The sequence below is a fragment of the Drosophila suzukii genome, chromosome X (assembly GCF_043229965.1).
Source record: "Drosophila suzukii chromosome X, CBGP_Dsuzu_IsoJpt1.0, whole genome shotgun sequence".
NCBI classification, from domain to species: Eukaryota; Metazoa; Arthropoda; class Insecta; order Diptera; family Drosophilidae; genus Drosophila; species Drosophila suzukii.
Window position 1 is genome coordinate 15,008,044 of NC_092084.1, and position 18,826 is coordinate 15,026,869.

Consider the following 18,826-nt stretch of genomic DNA (forward strand, 5'->3'; position numbering starts at 1 on the left):
AACTAGGCAATATAATTATTACTAAAATCAATGCTTAAAAACAATTCATTTGTTGCACTCACCTGATTTAACATAAATACCAAAAATGAATACCTCAATGAAACATTAACAATTTAAATAACCCAATTCATCTTGCGATCGAATGAACCACTTGGAACTATTCACGCGAACCGAATCGTACGGAACCAAAGACCGCCGCTCCAAGCCTTGGAGTCCAAGGTCGTCGAACAAACGAAAATCGGTGGGAGAGGACGGCGAGACTCTCGCTGCGAAAGAGAGAGCTCGCTCGAAACGTGGTGTGGTGAAGGTGAGCGGTGGGTGGTGGGTTAGCGGTGCCAAGGTGAATTTCGTGCGTGTGGGTGACCACAAAGCGCGCGCAATTTGAAAAGTTTGTATTTTTCCAAGTGTTTGGTGTGAGATCTGCTTTGTTTTTGAAGTAGGTATACTGGAATTGGAAGTGAGGGGAGTTGAAGTAAATCCTTCGGTTTAAAAATGGAGTTTTTAGGTTCATACTCGAGATGCAGATATTTGGGTAATATTTTCATATATTAAAGTTAAAAATGGGTAGCAATTAGTAAGCTTTTAATTTTATAATTCTAATTCCGATTTTTAGAGGATTACCCCTAAGAACTTTTGAAGGTTTCATCTCTTACCATTATAAGGTGATCCGAATTTATAAGTTATGTCTGATCTTATTTGCTGTTCGGTCACCAGGAAACCATCAAAAATCGGTCATACAACTGACCAACATTAAAAGTAAAAATTTTGAAAGAGATTTTAAGCCATAAAACTATAAAAATTTATTAAAAACGACCCATATCTACATTTCTAGTATGAGTCCCGTTTACTAGAGCTCTTTGCCGAAATAAAAAATATTTTAAATTCAAAAACCCTTACAAAGAATAAAAAATCTGGGTTTATAAGTCATACCTTGTTTTTATTGACACAAACTGAATTACAATGGCTTTTGTGGGCGGCAATAAACAATAAACACGATAGTAATAATGTTTTAAAAAAAAAGATGAATTAACTAGGGAGCTGTGGGGGCTACTCCTTGCGCCTGGCCCGAAGTCGTAGAGCCAGATAGGCGAATACCCGGAAGCTCACGATGAGGATGGCCAGACCGACGTAATCCAGCGGCAGATCGGCGGCGGAGAAGTTGAGTGTCTCCAGGATGACCTTGCCGGAACTGGGGCACGTGGTGTTCGACGAGGTGCACGTGATCTCGCCCGGCTCCACGTCTGCCCACTGGTTAATGAGGAGGCCCTCGTTGGCGTACCGGAACCATGAGAGATACGACAACCATTTGAGGTATACCGGCACCGATCCCGAGTTCAAAAAGAAGCCACCAAACAGCAGGAAGGGTATTATGACCGGCGGACCCACGGACAGGGCCATCGATGTCGAGGAGCTGGCGCAGGATATCAGGTATCCAAAGGACGTGGACACATTGGCCACCAGGGTGACCAGTGCCAGGCAGTTGAGGAAGTGCAGCACTCCGGCCCGCAGGCCGATCATCGGATAGGCAATCGCCGTAAAGACCAACGGCACCGTGAGAAATAGCGGCAGTTCGGCAATCGTCTTGCCCAGAAAATAGGTGTCACATCGATAGAGTCGACTCCGGGCTTCCCTCATAAAAACTGGCAGTTCTGAGGTGAACACCTAAACCGAAATCGAGATAAGATCAACAAAAATTAGTCGAATGTTACGAGAGTTTGAAAAGGTGGTTAGCTTAGCTTTCCTTAAGGCGTAATCAAAAGTATTTAGTTTAAATAGTTAAAATAATAATAGTTACAAATGCGTGCTCTAGATGAATCAGTTGATCGGAAGATTCCGAAAATGATCTATATACATAGCTCCAACGATATTATGTCTATGCATGTGGAGTTTTACAGGATATACCTGTGGACTGCAACTGTGACACTTATGACTCTTAAGGTATGTAACCTATTCAGGTGCTAACTAATGAAATTTAAATTATTTAATACGCCATAAGGTAAGCTAAGTAATATATAAGCTTATAAAATTATGATATTTAATACAGATATACCAAAACTTACATTAATCGTGGCAAAGACATTTTGGAAGGTCATGTTGGTCAGGAAGAGGAAGATGGCTCCATTGATATTCATCACGCCCACTTGCGTTAATTGTTGTCCCAAAAAGATGAGGCCAATCAAGATGGCAACCATCTGGAAATCATAGTATTACTTGTATCTTTAAAATCTAGTATTTAAACTAATTTTGTGTGTTTAACAAAATGTATTTTTATTAAAACCAGTACAAATTTCACGTCATCTACTTGTTGAAAAACGATAAACAAAATGAAATATTGAATTGTTGAGACTTGAAAATAATACTTAAAAATAAAACAAATGTTAAATAAATAAAAAAAATGTATTTTTGAGAATTGTTCTTAAATTTTGTGTAAGTATATATGAAAGAAAAGGTCGGGCTACTTTTAAATGTTTAGTTTGCTTAGGATATATTGACATTTCATTTGTTTCCCCTGGAACCACTCACCGTTGTCTGGATGAGTCGAACTTTGACCAGGAGTGGTTCCTTGAGCACCGACAGCCAGGATCGCCATAGGACAGCCCGGAATTGCATGAACCAGGTGGCCTTGTAGGTGTAGCCATTCTCCGGCTGTTCCAGTGGCTTGTCTAAGTTTTTGGTGGCCAGCAACTGTTCCATATCCCGGGCCACTTTGCTAATGGCGAAATTGTCGCAGATCTTGGCGATACGATCCCGGGACTCGATCTCCCGACCAGGCACCACGGCCAAGACCTGCACGTAAAAGTCCGCTGGATTGTAGTTTGTGGGACACTGGGCTCCCACACTGGAAATTATATAAAAAACATGTTTCAGCACTTAAGAATCCTTTTAATATATTAAATTTAAATTATTAAGGAGCGTTTTTTAGTTATGTGAACATCAAATGTGTTAATAAAAATTTAAAAACAATTTTAGGGTGCCAAGAAGTATTTCAAAAAATATTGTAGTATTTAACAATCCATTTAGATACAGCATAGGTCGCCGAGAAGTATAAAAAATATATTTCCATATTTGTATATATTTGTTATTAATAATCCTAAGTTGTCAAGAAATGTAAGTACAAAAAGGCAATAAATTTAAAATGTTTCTTAAAACTAAGTTTAGTCAATTAAAGTTAGATGTTTTTTATTTAAAGTATGAACAAGAAACAAAAATTCCAAACCAATTAGAAAAACGAAAAGAAATAAGGAATTGGGAACATAGAAAATTGTTTTATTATTAAGCTATTTATTGTTAATAATTATAGGTTTTTTAGAGAACAATATTGGTATATATATATTTTAAAATAATTTTTTAATAATGGACCCCTAAACAGACTGTACTCACTATGAGAAGAAGTCGACGGCTTCGCTGGGAGTGCCTAGAAAGGCGACTCTGCCCTCGGCCATCAGCAGGATCTTGTCGAAGAGCTCGAAGAGTTCGGATGATGGCTGGTGGATGGTCAGGATGACGGTCTTGCCCTTCTGCGAGAGCTTCTTCAGCACTTGGACGACGCTGTGGGCGGTGAAGGAGTCCAGTCCGGAGGTGGGCTCGTCGCAGATGAGGAGCGGTGGATCGGTCAAGGCCTCAGAGGCAAAGGCCAGTCGCTTCCTCTCTCCGCCCGAAAGACCTTTCACCCTGCCCGGCACTCCGATGATCGTGTGCTGGCACTTGCTGAGCGACAGCTCCTGGATGACCTGATCCACCCGGGCCACCCGCTGTCGGTAGGTCAAGTGTCGTGGCATCCGCACCATGGCCTGGAAGATCAGGTGCTCCCTGGCCGTCAGCGAACCGATGAAGAGGTCATCCTGCTGGACGTAGGCGCATCTGGCCTGCATCTCCTTGGCGTCCACCGGCTGGCCATTGAGGAGTCGCATCCCGGACGGCGACACCTGGATGCCCTGCGGCGATCGGAAGGCCAGGGCATTCAGCAGGGTCGTCTTCCCGGCCCCGGAACTGCCCATCACGGCCAGCAACTCACCCGGATAGGCCACGCCGCAAACTGCAGATCATTGTGGGCACAGGAAAATGAGAATATATATTTCTAATAATTAATATATTTCTGTATTTCATATTGTTATTTAAGTTGCAAATCTTGATGAAAAAATGACAAGACTAGCATAAGAAGTAAATTGTATATAGTATAGCAGAAGTTTTTAATATTATTTGAATATAAATGTTGTATTCAGCCTTTTAAAACATGGTGAAATATAATAAAAATTCTTTAGAACGTTATTAATTGAATAAAAAAGAAAACTCAATCTGAAAACAGTAAAACAATGCATTAAAATGTGCTGATAAAAAAATTATTTAATGTTTAATGTGTTATTTTAAAATATAATATATTTAAATAAATGCGTTGTCGATTCTGAAAAATTGTATTATTAAATACCTACATTAAAACGCATTGTTTTACTTTTTTCAATTTTTTTACTGTATTACATATTTTTTGCTAATAGCAATTAGCTCACCGTTCTTGAGGAGATGTTTCCTGGGCGCCGGGATGTGTCGCTCGTTGCAGAATAGTCCGCGTGTCCGGTTGACCAGCTGCCGCCATCCGGATCCCGGCTGATTGACCGCCCCGAAAATGTCCAGGTTGTGCCAGGCGTAGGTGAGGTTCTCCGCCTGCTGACCACTTCCCGATCCGGAGTCCTCCGGCGGACTGGGCGGCCGCAGAGTGCCGTAGTTCTTGGCCTGCCCAAAGCCCTGGTTGATGCAGCTCTGCGAAGCTCCTCCGTTGTCACCCTATAAAACAGAAACCGAAATCTTAATCAAAACTATAATGACCCAAGCAAGTATAAGATATTTAATAAAAATAAAATAAAAATATTTTTATGATATACATATTACATTACATATACATTACATATAAGTGTAAAAATTGCAAGAAGTCCAAAAATGGAAAACCATGGTAATTTTTAAAAATTGTATGATGTTTTAACAATATCCTATAGCTCCCATAGGAATAGTCAAAAAATAATTTTAAAAAAATTAAAAAAATTATAGTTCTTGTGCCTAAAATGATGGGGATCGATAGCAATTGAAGCAAGCTGCTCAAAACAGTCGTTCTTTTAGATGTGCGCCTTGATTTGGCTAAACTACGACTGAAAAACCACTAAAAAATGACTATTTTTGACCAAAATCTGAATCCCAAAAATAACCGATGTACGCCCTTAGAAAAAATGAGAAAATGGGTCAAAAAATAATTGTTCCTCAAAGTGTTTGGAATCGATAGCATTTTTAGCAAGCTGCTCAAAACAGTCGTTCTTTTAGATGTGCGCCTTGATTTGGCTAAACTACGACTGAAAAACCACTTAAAAATGACTATTTTTGACCAAAATCTGAATCGCAAAAATAACCGATGTACCCCCTTAGAAAAAATGAGAAAATGGGTCAAAAAATAAATGTTCCTCAAAGTGATAGGAGTCGACAGCATTTTTAGCAAGCTGCTCAAAAGAGTCTTTCTTTTAGATGTGCGCCTTGATTTGGCTAAACTACGACTGAAAAACCACTAAAAAATGACTATTTTTGACCAAAATCTGAATCGCAAAAATAACCGATGTACCCCCTTAGAAAAAATGAGAAAATGGGTCAAAAAATAAATGTTCCTCAAAGTGATAGGAATCGATAGCATTTTTAGCAAGCTGCTCAAAACAGTCTTTCTTTTAGATGTGCGCCTTGATTTGGCTAAACTACGACTGAAAAACCACTAAAAAATGACTATTTTTGACCAAAATCTGAATCCCAAAAATAACCGATGTACGCCCTTAGAAAAAATGAGAAAATGGGTCAAAAAATAAATGTTCCTCAAAGTGTTTGGAATCGATAGCATTTTTAGCAAGCTGCTCAAAACAGTTTTTCTTTTAGATGTGCGCCTTGATTTGGCTAAACTACGACTGAAAAACCACTAAAAAATGACTATTTTTTACCAAAATCTGAATCCCAAAAATAACCGATGTACCCCCTTAGAAAAAATGAGAAAATGGGTCAAAAAATAAATGTTCCTCAAAGTGTTTGGAAACGATAGCATTTTTAGCGAGCTGCTCAAAACAGTCGTTCTTTTAGATGTGCGCCTTGATTTGGCTAAACTACGACCGAAAAACCACTAAAAAATGACTATTTTTGACCAAAATCTGAATCGCAAAAATAACCGATGTACCCCCTTAGAAAAAATGAGAAAATGGGTCAAAAAATAAATGTTCCTCAAAGTGATAGGAATCGATAGCATTTTTAGCAAGCTGCTCAAAACAGTCTTTCTTTTAGATGTGCGCCTTGATTTGGCTAAACTACGACTGAAAAACCACTAAAAAATGACTATTTTTGACCAAAATCTGAATCCCAAAAATAACCGATAGCCCTTAGAAAAAATGAGAAAATGGGTCAAAAAATAAATGTTCCTCAAAGTGTTTGGAAACGATAGCATTTTTAGCAAGCTGCTCAAAACAGTCGTTCTTTTAGATGTGCGCCTTGATTTGGCTAAACTACGACTGAAAAACCACTAAAAAATGACTATTTTTGACCAAAATCTGAATCGCAAAAATAACCGATGTACCCCCTTAGAAAAAATGAGAAAATGGGTCAAAAAATAAATGTTCCTCAAAGTGATAGGAATCGATAGCATTTTTAGCAAGCTGCTCAAAACAGTCTTTCTTTTAGATGTGCGCCTTGTTTTGGCTAAACTACGACTGAAAAACCACTAAAAAATGTTATTTTTGACCAAAATCTTAATCGCAAAAATAACCGATGTACCCCCTTAGAAAAAATGAGAAAATGGGTCAAAAAATAAATGTTCCTCAAAGTGATAGGAGTCGACAGCATTTTTAGCAAGCTGCTCAAAAGAGTCTTTCTTTTAGATGTGCGCCTTGATTTGGCTAAACTACGACTGAAAAACCACTAAAAAATGACTATTTTTGACCAAAATCTGAATCGCAAAAATAACCGATGTACCCCCTTAGAAAAAATGAGAAAATGGGTCAAAAAATAAATGTTCCTCAAAGTGATAGGAATCGATAGCATTTTTAGCAAGCTGCTCAAAACAGTCTTTCTTTTAGATGTGCGCCTTGATTTGGATAAACTACGACTGAAAAACCACTAAAAAATGACTATTTTTGACCAAAATCTGAATCCCAAAAATAACCGATGTACCCCCTTAGAAAAAATGAGAAAATGGGTCAAAAAATAAATGTTCCTCAAAGTGATAGGAATCGATAGCATTTTTAGCAAGCTGCTCAAAACAGTCTTTCTTTTAGATGTGCGCCTTGATTTGGCTAAACTACGACTGAAAAACCACTAAAAAAGGACTATTTTTGACCAAAATCTGAATCCCAAAAATAACCATTAGAAAAAATGAGAAAATGGGTCAAAAAATAAATGTTCCTAAAAGTGATAGGAATCGATAGCATTTTTAGCAAGCTGCTCAAAACAGTCGTTCTTTTAGATGTGCGCCTTGATTTGGCTAAACTACGACTGAAAAACCACAAAAAAATGACTATTTTTGACCAAAATCTGAATCCCAAAAATAACCGATGTACCCCCTTAGAAAAAATGAGAAAATGGGTCAAAAAATAAATGTTCCTCAAAGTGATAGGAGTCGACAGCATTTTTAGCAAGCTGCTCAAAAGAGTCTTTCTTTTAGATGTGCGCCTTGATTTGGCTAAACTACGACTGAAAAACCACTAAAAAATGACTATTTTTGACCAAAATCTGAATCGCAAAAATAACCGATGTACCCCCTTAGAAAAAATGAGAAAATGGGTCAAAACATAAATGTTCCTCAAAGTGATAGGAATCGATAGCATTTTTAGCAAGCTGCTCAAAACAGTCTTTCTTTTAGATGTGCGCCTTGATTTGGCTAAACTACGACTGAAAAACCACTAAAAAATGACTATTTTTGACCAAAATCTGAATCGCAAAAATAACCGATGTACCCCCTTAGAAAAAATGAGAAAATGGGTCAAAACATAAATGTTCCTCAAAGTGATAGGAATCGATAGCATTTTTAGCAAGCTGCTCAAAACAGTCTTTCTTTTAGATGTGCGCCTTGATTTGGCTAAACTACGACTGAAAAACCACTAAAAAATGACTATTTTTGACCAAAATCTGAATCCCAAAAATAACCCTTAGAAAAAATGAGAAAATGGGTCAAAAATAAATGTTCCTAAAAGTGATAGGAATCGATAGCATTTTTAGCAAGCTGCTCAAAAGAGTCTTTCTTTTAGATGTGCGCCTTGATTTGGCTAAACTACGACTGAAAAACCACTAAAAAATGACTATTTTTGACCAAAATCTGAATCGCAAAAATAACCGATGTACCCCCTTAGAAAAAATGAGAAAATGGGTCAAAACATAAATGTTCCTCAAAGTGATAGGAATCGATAGCATTTTTAGCAAGCTGCTCAAAACAGTCTTTCTTTTAGATGTGCGCCTTGATTTGGCTAAACTACGACTGAAAAACCACTAAAAAATGACTATTTTTGACCAAAATCTGAATCGCAAAAATAACCGATGTACCCCCTTAGAAAAAATGAGAAAATGGGTCAAAACATAAATGTTCCTCAAAGTGATAGGAATCGATAGCATTTTTAGCAAGCTGCTCAAAACAGTCTTTCTTTTAGATGTGCGCCTTGATTTGGCTAAACTACGACTGAAAAACCACTAAAAAATGACTATTTTTGACCAAAATCTAAATCCCAAAAATAACCCTTAGAAAAAATGAGAAAATGGGTCAAAAAATAAATGTTCCTCAAAGTGATAGGAATCGATAGCATTTTTAGCAAGCTGCTCAAAACAGTCTTTCTTTTAGATGTGCGCCTTGATTTGGCTAAACTACGACTGAAAAACCACTAAAAAATGACTATTTTTGACCAAAATCTGAATCCCAAAAATAACCCTTAGAAAAAATGAGAAAATGGGTCAAAAATAAATGTTCCTAAAAGTGATAGGAATCGATAGCATTTTTAGCAAGCTGCTCAAAAGAGTCTTTCTTTTAGATGTGCGCCTTGATTTGGCTAAACTACGACTGAAAAACCACTAAAAAATGACTATTTTTGACCAAAATCTGAATCGCAAAAATAACCGATGTACCCCCTTAGAAAAAATGAGAAAATGGGTCAAAAAATAAATGTTCCTCAAAGTGTTTGGAATCGATAGCATTTTTAGCAAGCTGCTCAAAACAGTCTTTCTTTTAGATGTGCGCCTTGATTTGGCTAAACTACGACTGAAAAACCACTAAAAAATGACTATTTTTGACCAAAATCTGAATCCCAAAAATAACCGATGTACCCCCTTAGAAAAAATGAGAAAATGGGTCAAAAAATAAATGTTCCTCAAAGTGTTTGGAAACGATAGCATTTTTAGCAAGCTGCTCAAAACAGTCGTTCTTTTAGATGTGCGCCTTGATTTGGCTAAACTACGACTGAAAAACCACTTAAAAATGACTATTTTTGACCAAAATCTGAATCGCAAAAATAACCGATGTACCCCCTTAGAAAAAATGAGAAAATGGGTCAAAAAATAAATGTTCCTCAAAGTGATAGGAATCGATAGCATTTTTAGCAAGCTGCTCAAAACAGTCTTTCTTTTAGATGTGCGCCTTGATTTGGCTAAACTACGACTGAAAAACCACTAAAAAATGACTATTTTTGACCAAAATCTGAATCCCAAAAATAACCGATGTACGCCCTTAGAAAAAATGAGAAAATGGGTCAAAAAATAAATGTTCCTCAAAGTGTTTGGAATCGATAGCATTTTTAGCAAGCTGCTCAAAACAGTTTTACTTTTAGATGTGCGCCTTGATTTGGCTAAACTACGACTGAAAAACCACTAAAAAATGACTATTTTTGACCAAAATCTGAATCGCAAAAATAACCGATGTACCCCCTTAGAAAAAATGAGAAAATGGGTCAAAAAATAAATGTTCCTCAAAGTGATAGGAATCGATAGCATTTTTAGCAAGCTGCTCAAAACAGTCTTTCTTTTAGATGTGCGCCTTGTTTTGGCTAAACTACGACTGAAAAACCGCAAAAAAATGAGTATTTTTGACCAAAATCTGAATCCCAAAAAAAAAACAGAGCTACCTTCTTACAAAAAATGAAAGAAGCCGAACAAATTCTATCCGTTTTTTCTGAGTGCATGACGGTTATAGGATTTAGTCGTCCAATTTTTACACCTAAATCGCTATACTGTATAGAAGAGGGAAAAATGATTAAAAAAAGAGGCTAAAATTTTTCATTTTCTTACTTATTTTCACTTCCTATGGCACCTATGTGATATAGTCGTTTGATCAAAATAAATTTTGTTCAAAGTTCTAATCTAATTAAATTAAATTAATTAATTCTAATTAAATCAGTGCCCGACAATATATAAAGCTTCAAATCAAGCAGAGAAACAAATCCCACTGAACTGTCGGCGTCAAATTTCCCAGCAACACCAAAAGGTTTCTGCGTTAGCAATTTTCGTTTGATAAAACCTATCGTAAAGGATTTTCAATTTACATTTTTCAATTTACTTTATTACATTTAATATTTCTTTAGCTGCAAGTCCACTACAAATTGTTGATTTATTACGCCCTTTAATCGTAGAGTATCCGACTTTATCATATATGTAGCTGCCATAGGAACGACCAGTTAATTAATTAAAATCAAAATAATACAAAAACCGTTATTTTTCGTTTTCGGTTAACACACACGCTAGTAAATTGAAATTTCTTTTATTAGTTTTTAGTTTTCTGAAAATACAATGCTCCCACGAGAACGACCTGCAAGGGCATAGAAACTTCGGCTTGCCGAAGTTAGCTTCCTTCCTTGATTTTTATTCTTATACCCGACCAAAAATTCAATTCTTAAGATAATTGGACTAAAACCAAATTCAATCGGGCTGATTAGCAACAGCAACACCAGAAACCCCCTTGCGAAGATCCCATTGGAATCAAACTCTTTTCGGATATCTACCATCGGTCAGCAGTAATCCTTGTAGCCACTGAAAACCACCCTTCAAGTTTTGAAAGTAAGCCAAAGATGAGTGGAAGCTATTATTTTTGAGAATCGTTACTGATATGATAAGTGTGCCCGAATATGCTAAGGGATTATCGACTCGCAGGAATCTGGCAACCCTGATTCTGGCAAACTCCAATTGTGTGCGTCCACACTAAGTGTCTGTCAAATATCTGTCAAGATATTAAATTATAAAAATTATTTTCTCGCAACGTGAAATTGGTTCCCACTGAAAGTAAGTGCATTAAAACTTGTATAATCCCTAATTAATCTATTTGGGGTGTTGGATCAAGGTGCTAAGTGGTTTTCAGCAGCGGTAAGGATCACCGAGACGACGTTTTAAAAACAATCAGCCAGCAAAAACTTTGCACACGTGAACAATATGGCCGACATGCCCGACTTAGATAATGATATCTCCTTCAACCAGAAGGGGGAAAATGATGCACCAATGGAGGCCGGGTTTCCAATAATGACCATAGCCACCGGGTCCGAGAAGCCCGGAACTGCAGCTCCCGAGGCGGCGGCTACCTCCGGCGACTCCTTCAACCAAAAGGGGGGAAACAGCGCATCAATGGACTCGGGGATTCCAATCATGTCCGTAGCCACCGGGTCCGAGAAGCCCGGAATTGCAGCTCCCGAGATGGCGACTACCTCCGGCAAGGGTGAAAAGCCGGAGATCGAGGCGGAACCGCCTTCGAACACCTATGTGAAGGGCCTGGAGAAGGACTCCAAGGGTGAGGAATCCCCCAAGAAAATCGACGCAGATCAGCAGGTTAGTGTAACCCTTGTCACTAAAACATGCGACACTGACGACCAGGTGTCCTCCGAACAGGGACTGTCGGCGGTGGGCCGTGAGCAGAAGGAAGAACCACCATCTGAAGCTCTTCGCCAATCCGGGGATCAGATTAACGTCCGTCAGCTGGGCTGTCACATGGACCTGGAGGAAGAAGCTTCACCCGAAGCTCTTCGCCAATCCGAGGAGGAACAGAAACAGTCTAAAGCAAATTCCTTGCTAAAGCGCGATTCCCAGGATACGGTAGATGATACGTTCGCTCCACAGGCTAAGAAGCCAAAGCTTTTGAAAGCACAAGACCAGGACCAGGAGATGTAAAACTATACTCCGAACCAGGTCATGACGTCGTCCTGTCACTACGGGGCTCCTGCTCACCTTGCCAAAGATGTAGCTCGCTCTCAAACTTAAACTATGCCTACTTCTCACGTTACGTTACAAAAACACTACAATGCGGACAATTCTAAACTTAATTCATTGAATTAGATATTTGTCTTTAATATAAATAAACATACATCATAACAAACCAATTAAGTACATAATGATTGCTCGGAACAACTAATTGATAGTTTGCATAGTTTTTTTTTTATGATTTTTTGAAGGGGACAATGTCGGAAAAAATTTTTATGAAAAAAAGAAAAATATGGCTCAATTCAAGTTTCTAAACATTTTCAAAAAATCATAAAAAATATATGCAAAATGATTTTTGAAAAATTCTTTTTGTAGATACTATTATTTTTGTTTGAAGAAACTTTTTGCATCAAAAAATTTGAGTTTTCAGGTCGAGGAAAAAAGTTTTAAAAGTAGATGTTTACACAAATTCGTCCTTTTCAATAAGTACTAAATGGGTTAGGAAATGTATTGTATCATTCTAACGGCATTTAAATTACCTTTCCATTGATGCCAAAAGTTTATAAGAAGTAAGTTCAAATTATGAGTATATTTAACTTTTGTTTTGTCAAAATACTTATGTCGACCAGTGTAGAGCATACCCCGATGGTACCAGAGTGGGAAGATAACCCCATACTTTCACCCATAGTTCCATACTAGCGTCTAAAGGAGGGTTTGGTGCCGCAGTCGGAAGCTGAGTGGCCTCTGTGTTTTATGGCAGGTCAGAAGTCAAATTCTCCACCCTCAAAAACAATGAAATGGAAAACCTCAAGAAAATAGTGCTGTGGAGGGGCTTTTCGAATGGGATTGCAAATATTATTTACTATGAATGTCTTTTTGGAATTCAGATTTTCTTGGACTGCTTGGATTAAATAACACAACACTCAAGAAAAACTTATTTTCTGACCAATTTACACATATTACACATATAATAAAATTATAAATATTTGTAACCTATGTAATAAATATGCTATACAACAAAAAAAAAAATTTTTCTAGTGTATCTTGTAAAGGTTGCAAGCTAAAAACTTTTCAATTTCACGGCGCTCGTCCATAAAAATGATGGCGTCTGTGCATAAATCTTGGCTAGGCTGGCTAATCCCTGCCCTCGCCACCCCTGTTTTCGGGCCTTAACCCCCCACTCAGTTTTCCAAAGGCGCCCATCTGTTTAATAAAAATGCCCAAGTACCGAGTTTTCCAAGTTTCCCGAAAGAGTCGATGGCGATGGTGATGGCGGGGCCTATTTAAAATGTGGAAATTAGGCCTGTTGGCTGACGGCCTTGAAAGTGGGCGGGGCTGGGGGGGCTGGGTCACGGGACGTAGGGCGTAGGGCGTAGGGCGGTGGGCGTGGCAAGGGTCCACCGTGTTGCCACTTCATAAGACAATTGCGAGTGTAAATCGCCGGCATCTTTGGCTTTCGTTTGGGGACTTTAAGCCCAGTCAGCTTTGTTTTTATTAAATATAAAACTTTAAGGATACTTGGCCATATAAATGGGTTTTTTTGTTGGGGTGTAGGGTCCCAATCTTTATAAATGAGTGGAGCGAGTAGTTCGGCCATGAATATTTACTTGCCAAAAGTTTTGGGCGAATTGAGTCCATCCACTCGATTTATATACTTTCAAAGGGGATTTTCCATACGAGTGCTTCGAAATGAATAGCTGATTAACTATTTGAAATAACAAATTCATGGCTTTCCTAGGGGAAGTATCTATGAAAGCAACAGACATGAATAGCAAAATGGTTAACTAAGTTAAGAACAAAAATGTTCATGTGAAAATGGGTCAAAAATAAATGCAGACTCTGATTTCTGGTTATCATAGTACTTAAGTGATTTAATAATATAGATATAATAATAAATAAACCAAAATGTTTTGTATTATGGGGCTTTATAGGATTGATAAATCAAAATTATTATATTATTATTATCTAAAACTATAGTGAGTGAGAAATGAACATTATTTATTTATGGGTGAAGCGGTTGCCAAACCCACTCAGCTGTCAGTTTTCGCCCAGGTGGGGCTTCCCTTTTGAGAAGGCGGTAACCGAAGACGTTTGCGGTATGGTCAAATCAAACCACCCCCCCACACATTTCCGCCCCCACACCACTTCCGCTCCCCCGCATATTTTCATTTTCATAAACAATTTTCTGTTTTCCATTTGTGGGGTTTCATGCCATCGCGTTGGCCTGGGGCAAAGCATAAATAACAGGGATCCACTAATTGGCGTCCAGGCAAGAAAAAAAATGGAAAAACAAGACAAAATGATGGCCACAATATGGAAAACATTTTATCCACCGCTGCTCTCATAATAATTTGTATAAATAATCATAAAAAATTAGGCAAAAAAATGCAAGCAAATGATAAAGGCAAAATCCAAAGAAGGAGGGCCAAATAAAAAGCTGACATTCAATAAAAGCCAGCAGAAATGTAAAGAAGTAATGTCCACCTTGCATTCAGCGCCTCACTACAGGTAAGCCCGGAAAAAAGAATTTTCTTAGAGTCCTTTGAAATTATTAAACTTCTTATTTATGTCTTGAAACATTATGTAATATTTTTCATAAATACATGATAGAATATGATGTAATTGTAAGTTAAACAAATAAATACATCGATTAAAATATTTTACTCAAGGGAAAATCTATGAAATTTTATTTTGTGTATTTATTTTTTTTTTTATATTGTAAAGTTGAAGTAAAAATAATGTATTTTAATAAATCTTTTACTTTTTTGTATAATTTTGTATCTTGATCTGAAGGCTATTTTAGCAAATACCATATAAAGCTTAATAAAGTGATTAAAAATTCCTATTAAATAAATATTAACTATGGTAGTTTTAATATTAAAAAAATCGTTTCTAAAGAGTCTTCTCTGCTAATCTTCTGCTGCGATGCTTTGGATGCTTATTTTTCTAGGCACTCAGTGTCCAGTTTTTGGGGCTGACTTTTGCCAGAAAAAAACCAAAATTGGGTGACGTCGCGAGAGGTAGACGCGAAAAAATGTAATATCCGTTTTCAGGCACTCCTCGAGCAGAGCGGGACGGCTAGATGGTGGGGGAAAGAGTCAGAGAGAGAGGGAGAGAAGTCTCAGACCTGGGAAAATTGTTTTCACAACAAATGAGGCCGAAAAATGTTATTAAAAAGTTTTTCTTTCTTTCTGTTTTCAGCGTCCCTTTCCCACTGGGTTTTCTTATCATTCTGTCTCTGGTTTATTCTCCCCGTTTTCTTTATTTTCTTTTATATATATTTTTTGGGAATAAGTAGCGAAAGATGCTACATTTCATATTTATTTAATTTTTTCGCTTACTTCTTACTTTGCGTGCTATTTTTGAATTACTTACAAAACAGGGAGGCAATTCGGGCCGCCAGATGGCGCTGCGCGGGGAAGGCGGGGACCCGGCGCCTTTTTGATGAACTTGACAAATTGAAATGACTGAATGAAGAAGCGACTCAATTTGTTGTATTCCCCCCATTTTGTCGAGTGTGCGAGTGGCTAATGAGTGCACTCAAAAGTCATTCACTTTGATGCGAACAAAACACTGAATGAGGCATAATTATTCGGCGGAAATGTTCACGACCACTCGATAAAAGAACATAGGAACAGTTCTTAAACATAAGGTATTATACCTAAATTTGATGAAATTTAACCTTCATTATGAAATTCAATGACATTTAAATATGAAACTCAATTTCTTATTACTTTGTCAGCTTTAATGTATTTTTTCCCAAAATGATAAGAATTTCCTATCTCCTGTAGAACTTTTTGAGACTTTTCAAAGTTGTTAAAAAGAGCTCCAGGGGAAGACATACCCTACTCACTTATTTGCTTGTTATACAAGCCGAGGTGCCAAGAATTCGAAGCAAGATACAAAGATACCGAGATATCAGATGCTGAACCTAAAGCATTCGTCTAGTCAAATAATGACCCAGATAAGACCAGATTGTACATTTCAGACCAGCGAGACGGGCAAACAGCGAGGTCTTAAGATCATGTAGGAGATGCAGATAGGCAAATAGAAAACGATACTACGGATACAGTATCTTGTATCTCAAGTCTCCCCAGAGCTATAGACACCCAGAAATGTTGTTGGCCAACTTAAGCTGATAATCCAAACCGCCTCTCCACTTGTTATGCATCACTACATGTAATCTACTATTTGCATCTACTTTAGATAGATTCATATAGCAATAATACTTCTTGAGAACTATTTTAAATCTTTGTTTGTTCCTTTAAATTCTAAGGAGACCAAAAAAACAATCTTGATTTACTCAAAATGCTTTGGGCAACGCCTATCATAATATAATACAGCTGTGTTCAAAATAACATAAGTAAAAAACAAATTAAATTAAAAAAAATTTTGTAAGGAAAAGAAAAATATATAATAATATATATATAATATATATTGAATGTTTACAAAATCGAATGATTAAATTTGTAAACCAATTATTGTAATATTAAAAGAAGGCTAGTTAAAGCTTAGTTAAATCTTCCTATTTTAGGAGCTATTTAAAAATGTTATTGAAAGTACTTTAAATGTTTTTTTAGCATGCGGAAACTGATATTATTTGGATCACAGCTATAAGCACTATTTGTTTTAGGTTATATTTCCTTGCGCAATTGCGGTTTTGAACTTTTGTGGGCCGCCGTTCTCACGCTGCAGACTATTGGATGTTGCAATCGCAGTTCCTAAAGATCTATGGATTATACTCACATTGTTCAGATGCTCGGCGGATGGGTGTTTGCTGCCGCCGCGGATTAATAGCTCCTGATCCTCTTGGCCCATCGCAGGGATTTTCTGGTCTATCCCCTGCTTTCCCACCCAAAAACAATCACTCAAAAAAAAGTAAATAAGAGAAACGAGTATTGTTTTGGCACTGCAACTCGTGTTTAATTGATGGAGTAAACCGCTTGGAGCTTCGTCACGAAACCGCTGACAAAATGCAACTGAAGGCGGACGTTGACGCTAGGTAATGCGACAACAGAGCCGAAAGAGATAGGAGATCTGGCGGCGAAAGAGACGGCAATATGCCGGTGCTAACAAGACGGAGGCGACCAGCGTTGACTTTGAGTGGAATGACGCTTCGAGTGAGAGATAATCGGAGGAACCCCATGGGAGTGGTACTCCTAATACCCTTGGGTCTTTCAAAATAATACTAAATACATTGTGAATAAGTTATTGGAGCAGAACAAGAAAAATGTAATAAAAAGATATAGGTTTATATTTAGAAAGAAATATAACTGAATTTAATGTAAACGAATTTCTTAACTTTAAAATTAAGGTCTATTAATGGTTATTTCAAACAAGAAGTTAGCATTTAAAATTAAACTAGTAAAGATGTTAAATATTATGATACCTGAAAAACTCGACCACCTTTTTGGTATTATGATAATAGAATAATAGAATCCCATTTAATATAAATTAATTTCTTAACTTAAAAATTAAGGCCTGTGAATGGGGTATTATAAGGTCAAAAACATTTTTTTTTTTAAATTAAACTAGTAAGGATGTTACATTTTATGATATATGAAAAACTCGACCACCTTTCCGGTACTATGATAATACCCCACCTGAAAAGCAGAGTGCCTGTATTTGAATGCTGATTAGGCAGAGAGGGAAAGACGCCTTCTTATCGTGAATAAGAGAAGTCATGTTAATCCGCCCGTTGTCGTCCCGTTTCGGGGGTTTGCACTGTACTTTGCATGCATGATTTATCAAACGACCGGCGACTGTTGATGATGCGAACTCCGGCCCCGTTTCCCGTACACCCAGCTCCGCACTTTGGACACTCTGGTCGTTGTCGTCATCGTTAGCACCTCATCTCAGGTCCCAGGCACCCGCCATCAGCTGTCCGGACATTATCAATCTTCATCATCGGACCAGTTGGCCCAGGATATGGATCCGGACAAGGACGGCCTTTCCGGGGGCTGTCAATATCGTTTTCACGGCCGATGGGGTAACAGGTTAACAGTTGCAGTTCCGGAATTTCGGAGAATTAATTTGCTAACGACGATTAAGTGAATTACAAATGAATATGCTTTTGTTTGACAGTTTACTGAGCCTATTTATATTTTTTCCCTCAATTTATGTGGCTTATTACGACGCCTTAAATTTTGATTCCGTAAAATTAACCTTTTATTTTTCATAGGCTTATCTTATATATTTTCATATTGTGATTAATGAAGAATTCATATGGTGTGTAATTGTTTTATGTTATTAAAATGTTCTTCAGTTTTATTTAGTTCCTATAGATAATTTAAATAATAAAAACCAGTCTTTTAAACTTTTAATTTCCAAATGGTACATGCCTTCAGTAGGTTAAAGTGCAATTTTCTGCAAAAGAAACTTCGATTAAAATAACAAAACATTTAATTTAAATTGTTAGTTTTGGATCATAAAATTCAAATTAAATTTATTTATGTCATAAGTTACTAATATATTGACAAACATAATATTTTCTGAAAATCGTACATTGTTTATTTAGAATGTATGGACTCTCCTGTAAAACCCTTTTTTAAGGAATACGAAAAATACTATCATTACTTTCCTAGGTACTAACATAATGCATAATATTATGCCATCGACCTTAAGTTTTACTGTACCATAACTGAAGTCTTTACTGTTTCTG

At 37.2% G+C, this 18,826-nt stretch overlaps 2 protein-coding genes across 2 annotated transcripts; one reads left to right on the top strand and one right to left on the bottom strand.

Annotated features, from left to right (window-relative positions):
• Positions 1-916: 916 nt before the first annotated feature.
• Positions 917-17,140, bottom strand: w (eye pigment precursor family transporter white). The gene is made up of 6 exons (XM_017087005.4): positions 16,912-17,140; positions 4,506-4,779; positions 3,382-4,036; positions 2,524-2,839; positions 2,061-2,192; positions 917-1,662 (listed from the first exon to the last, which is right to left on the bottom strand). The coding sequence occupies exons 1-6, from the start codon at positions 16,981-16,983 to the stop codon at positions 1,048-1,050; spliced, it is 2,064 nt and encodes a 687-aa protein (XP_016942494.1). The 5' UTR covers positions 16,984-17,140; the 3' UTR covers positions 917-1,047.
• LOC118878177 (uncharacterized) lies at positions 11,153-12,340 on the top strand. Its single transcript, XM_036819900.3, has 3 exons — positions 11,153-11,259; positions 11,318-11,796; positions 11,857-12,340. Exons 2-3 carry the CDS (start codon positions 11,407-11,409, stop codon positions 12,133-12,135), a joined length of 669 nt encoding a protein of 222 aa, XP_036675795.2. The 5' UTR covers positions 11,153-11,259; positions 11,318-11,406; the 3' UTR covers positions 12,136-12,340.
• Positions 17,141-18,826: the final 1,686 nt, after the last annotated feature.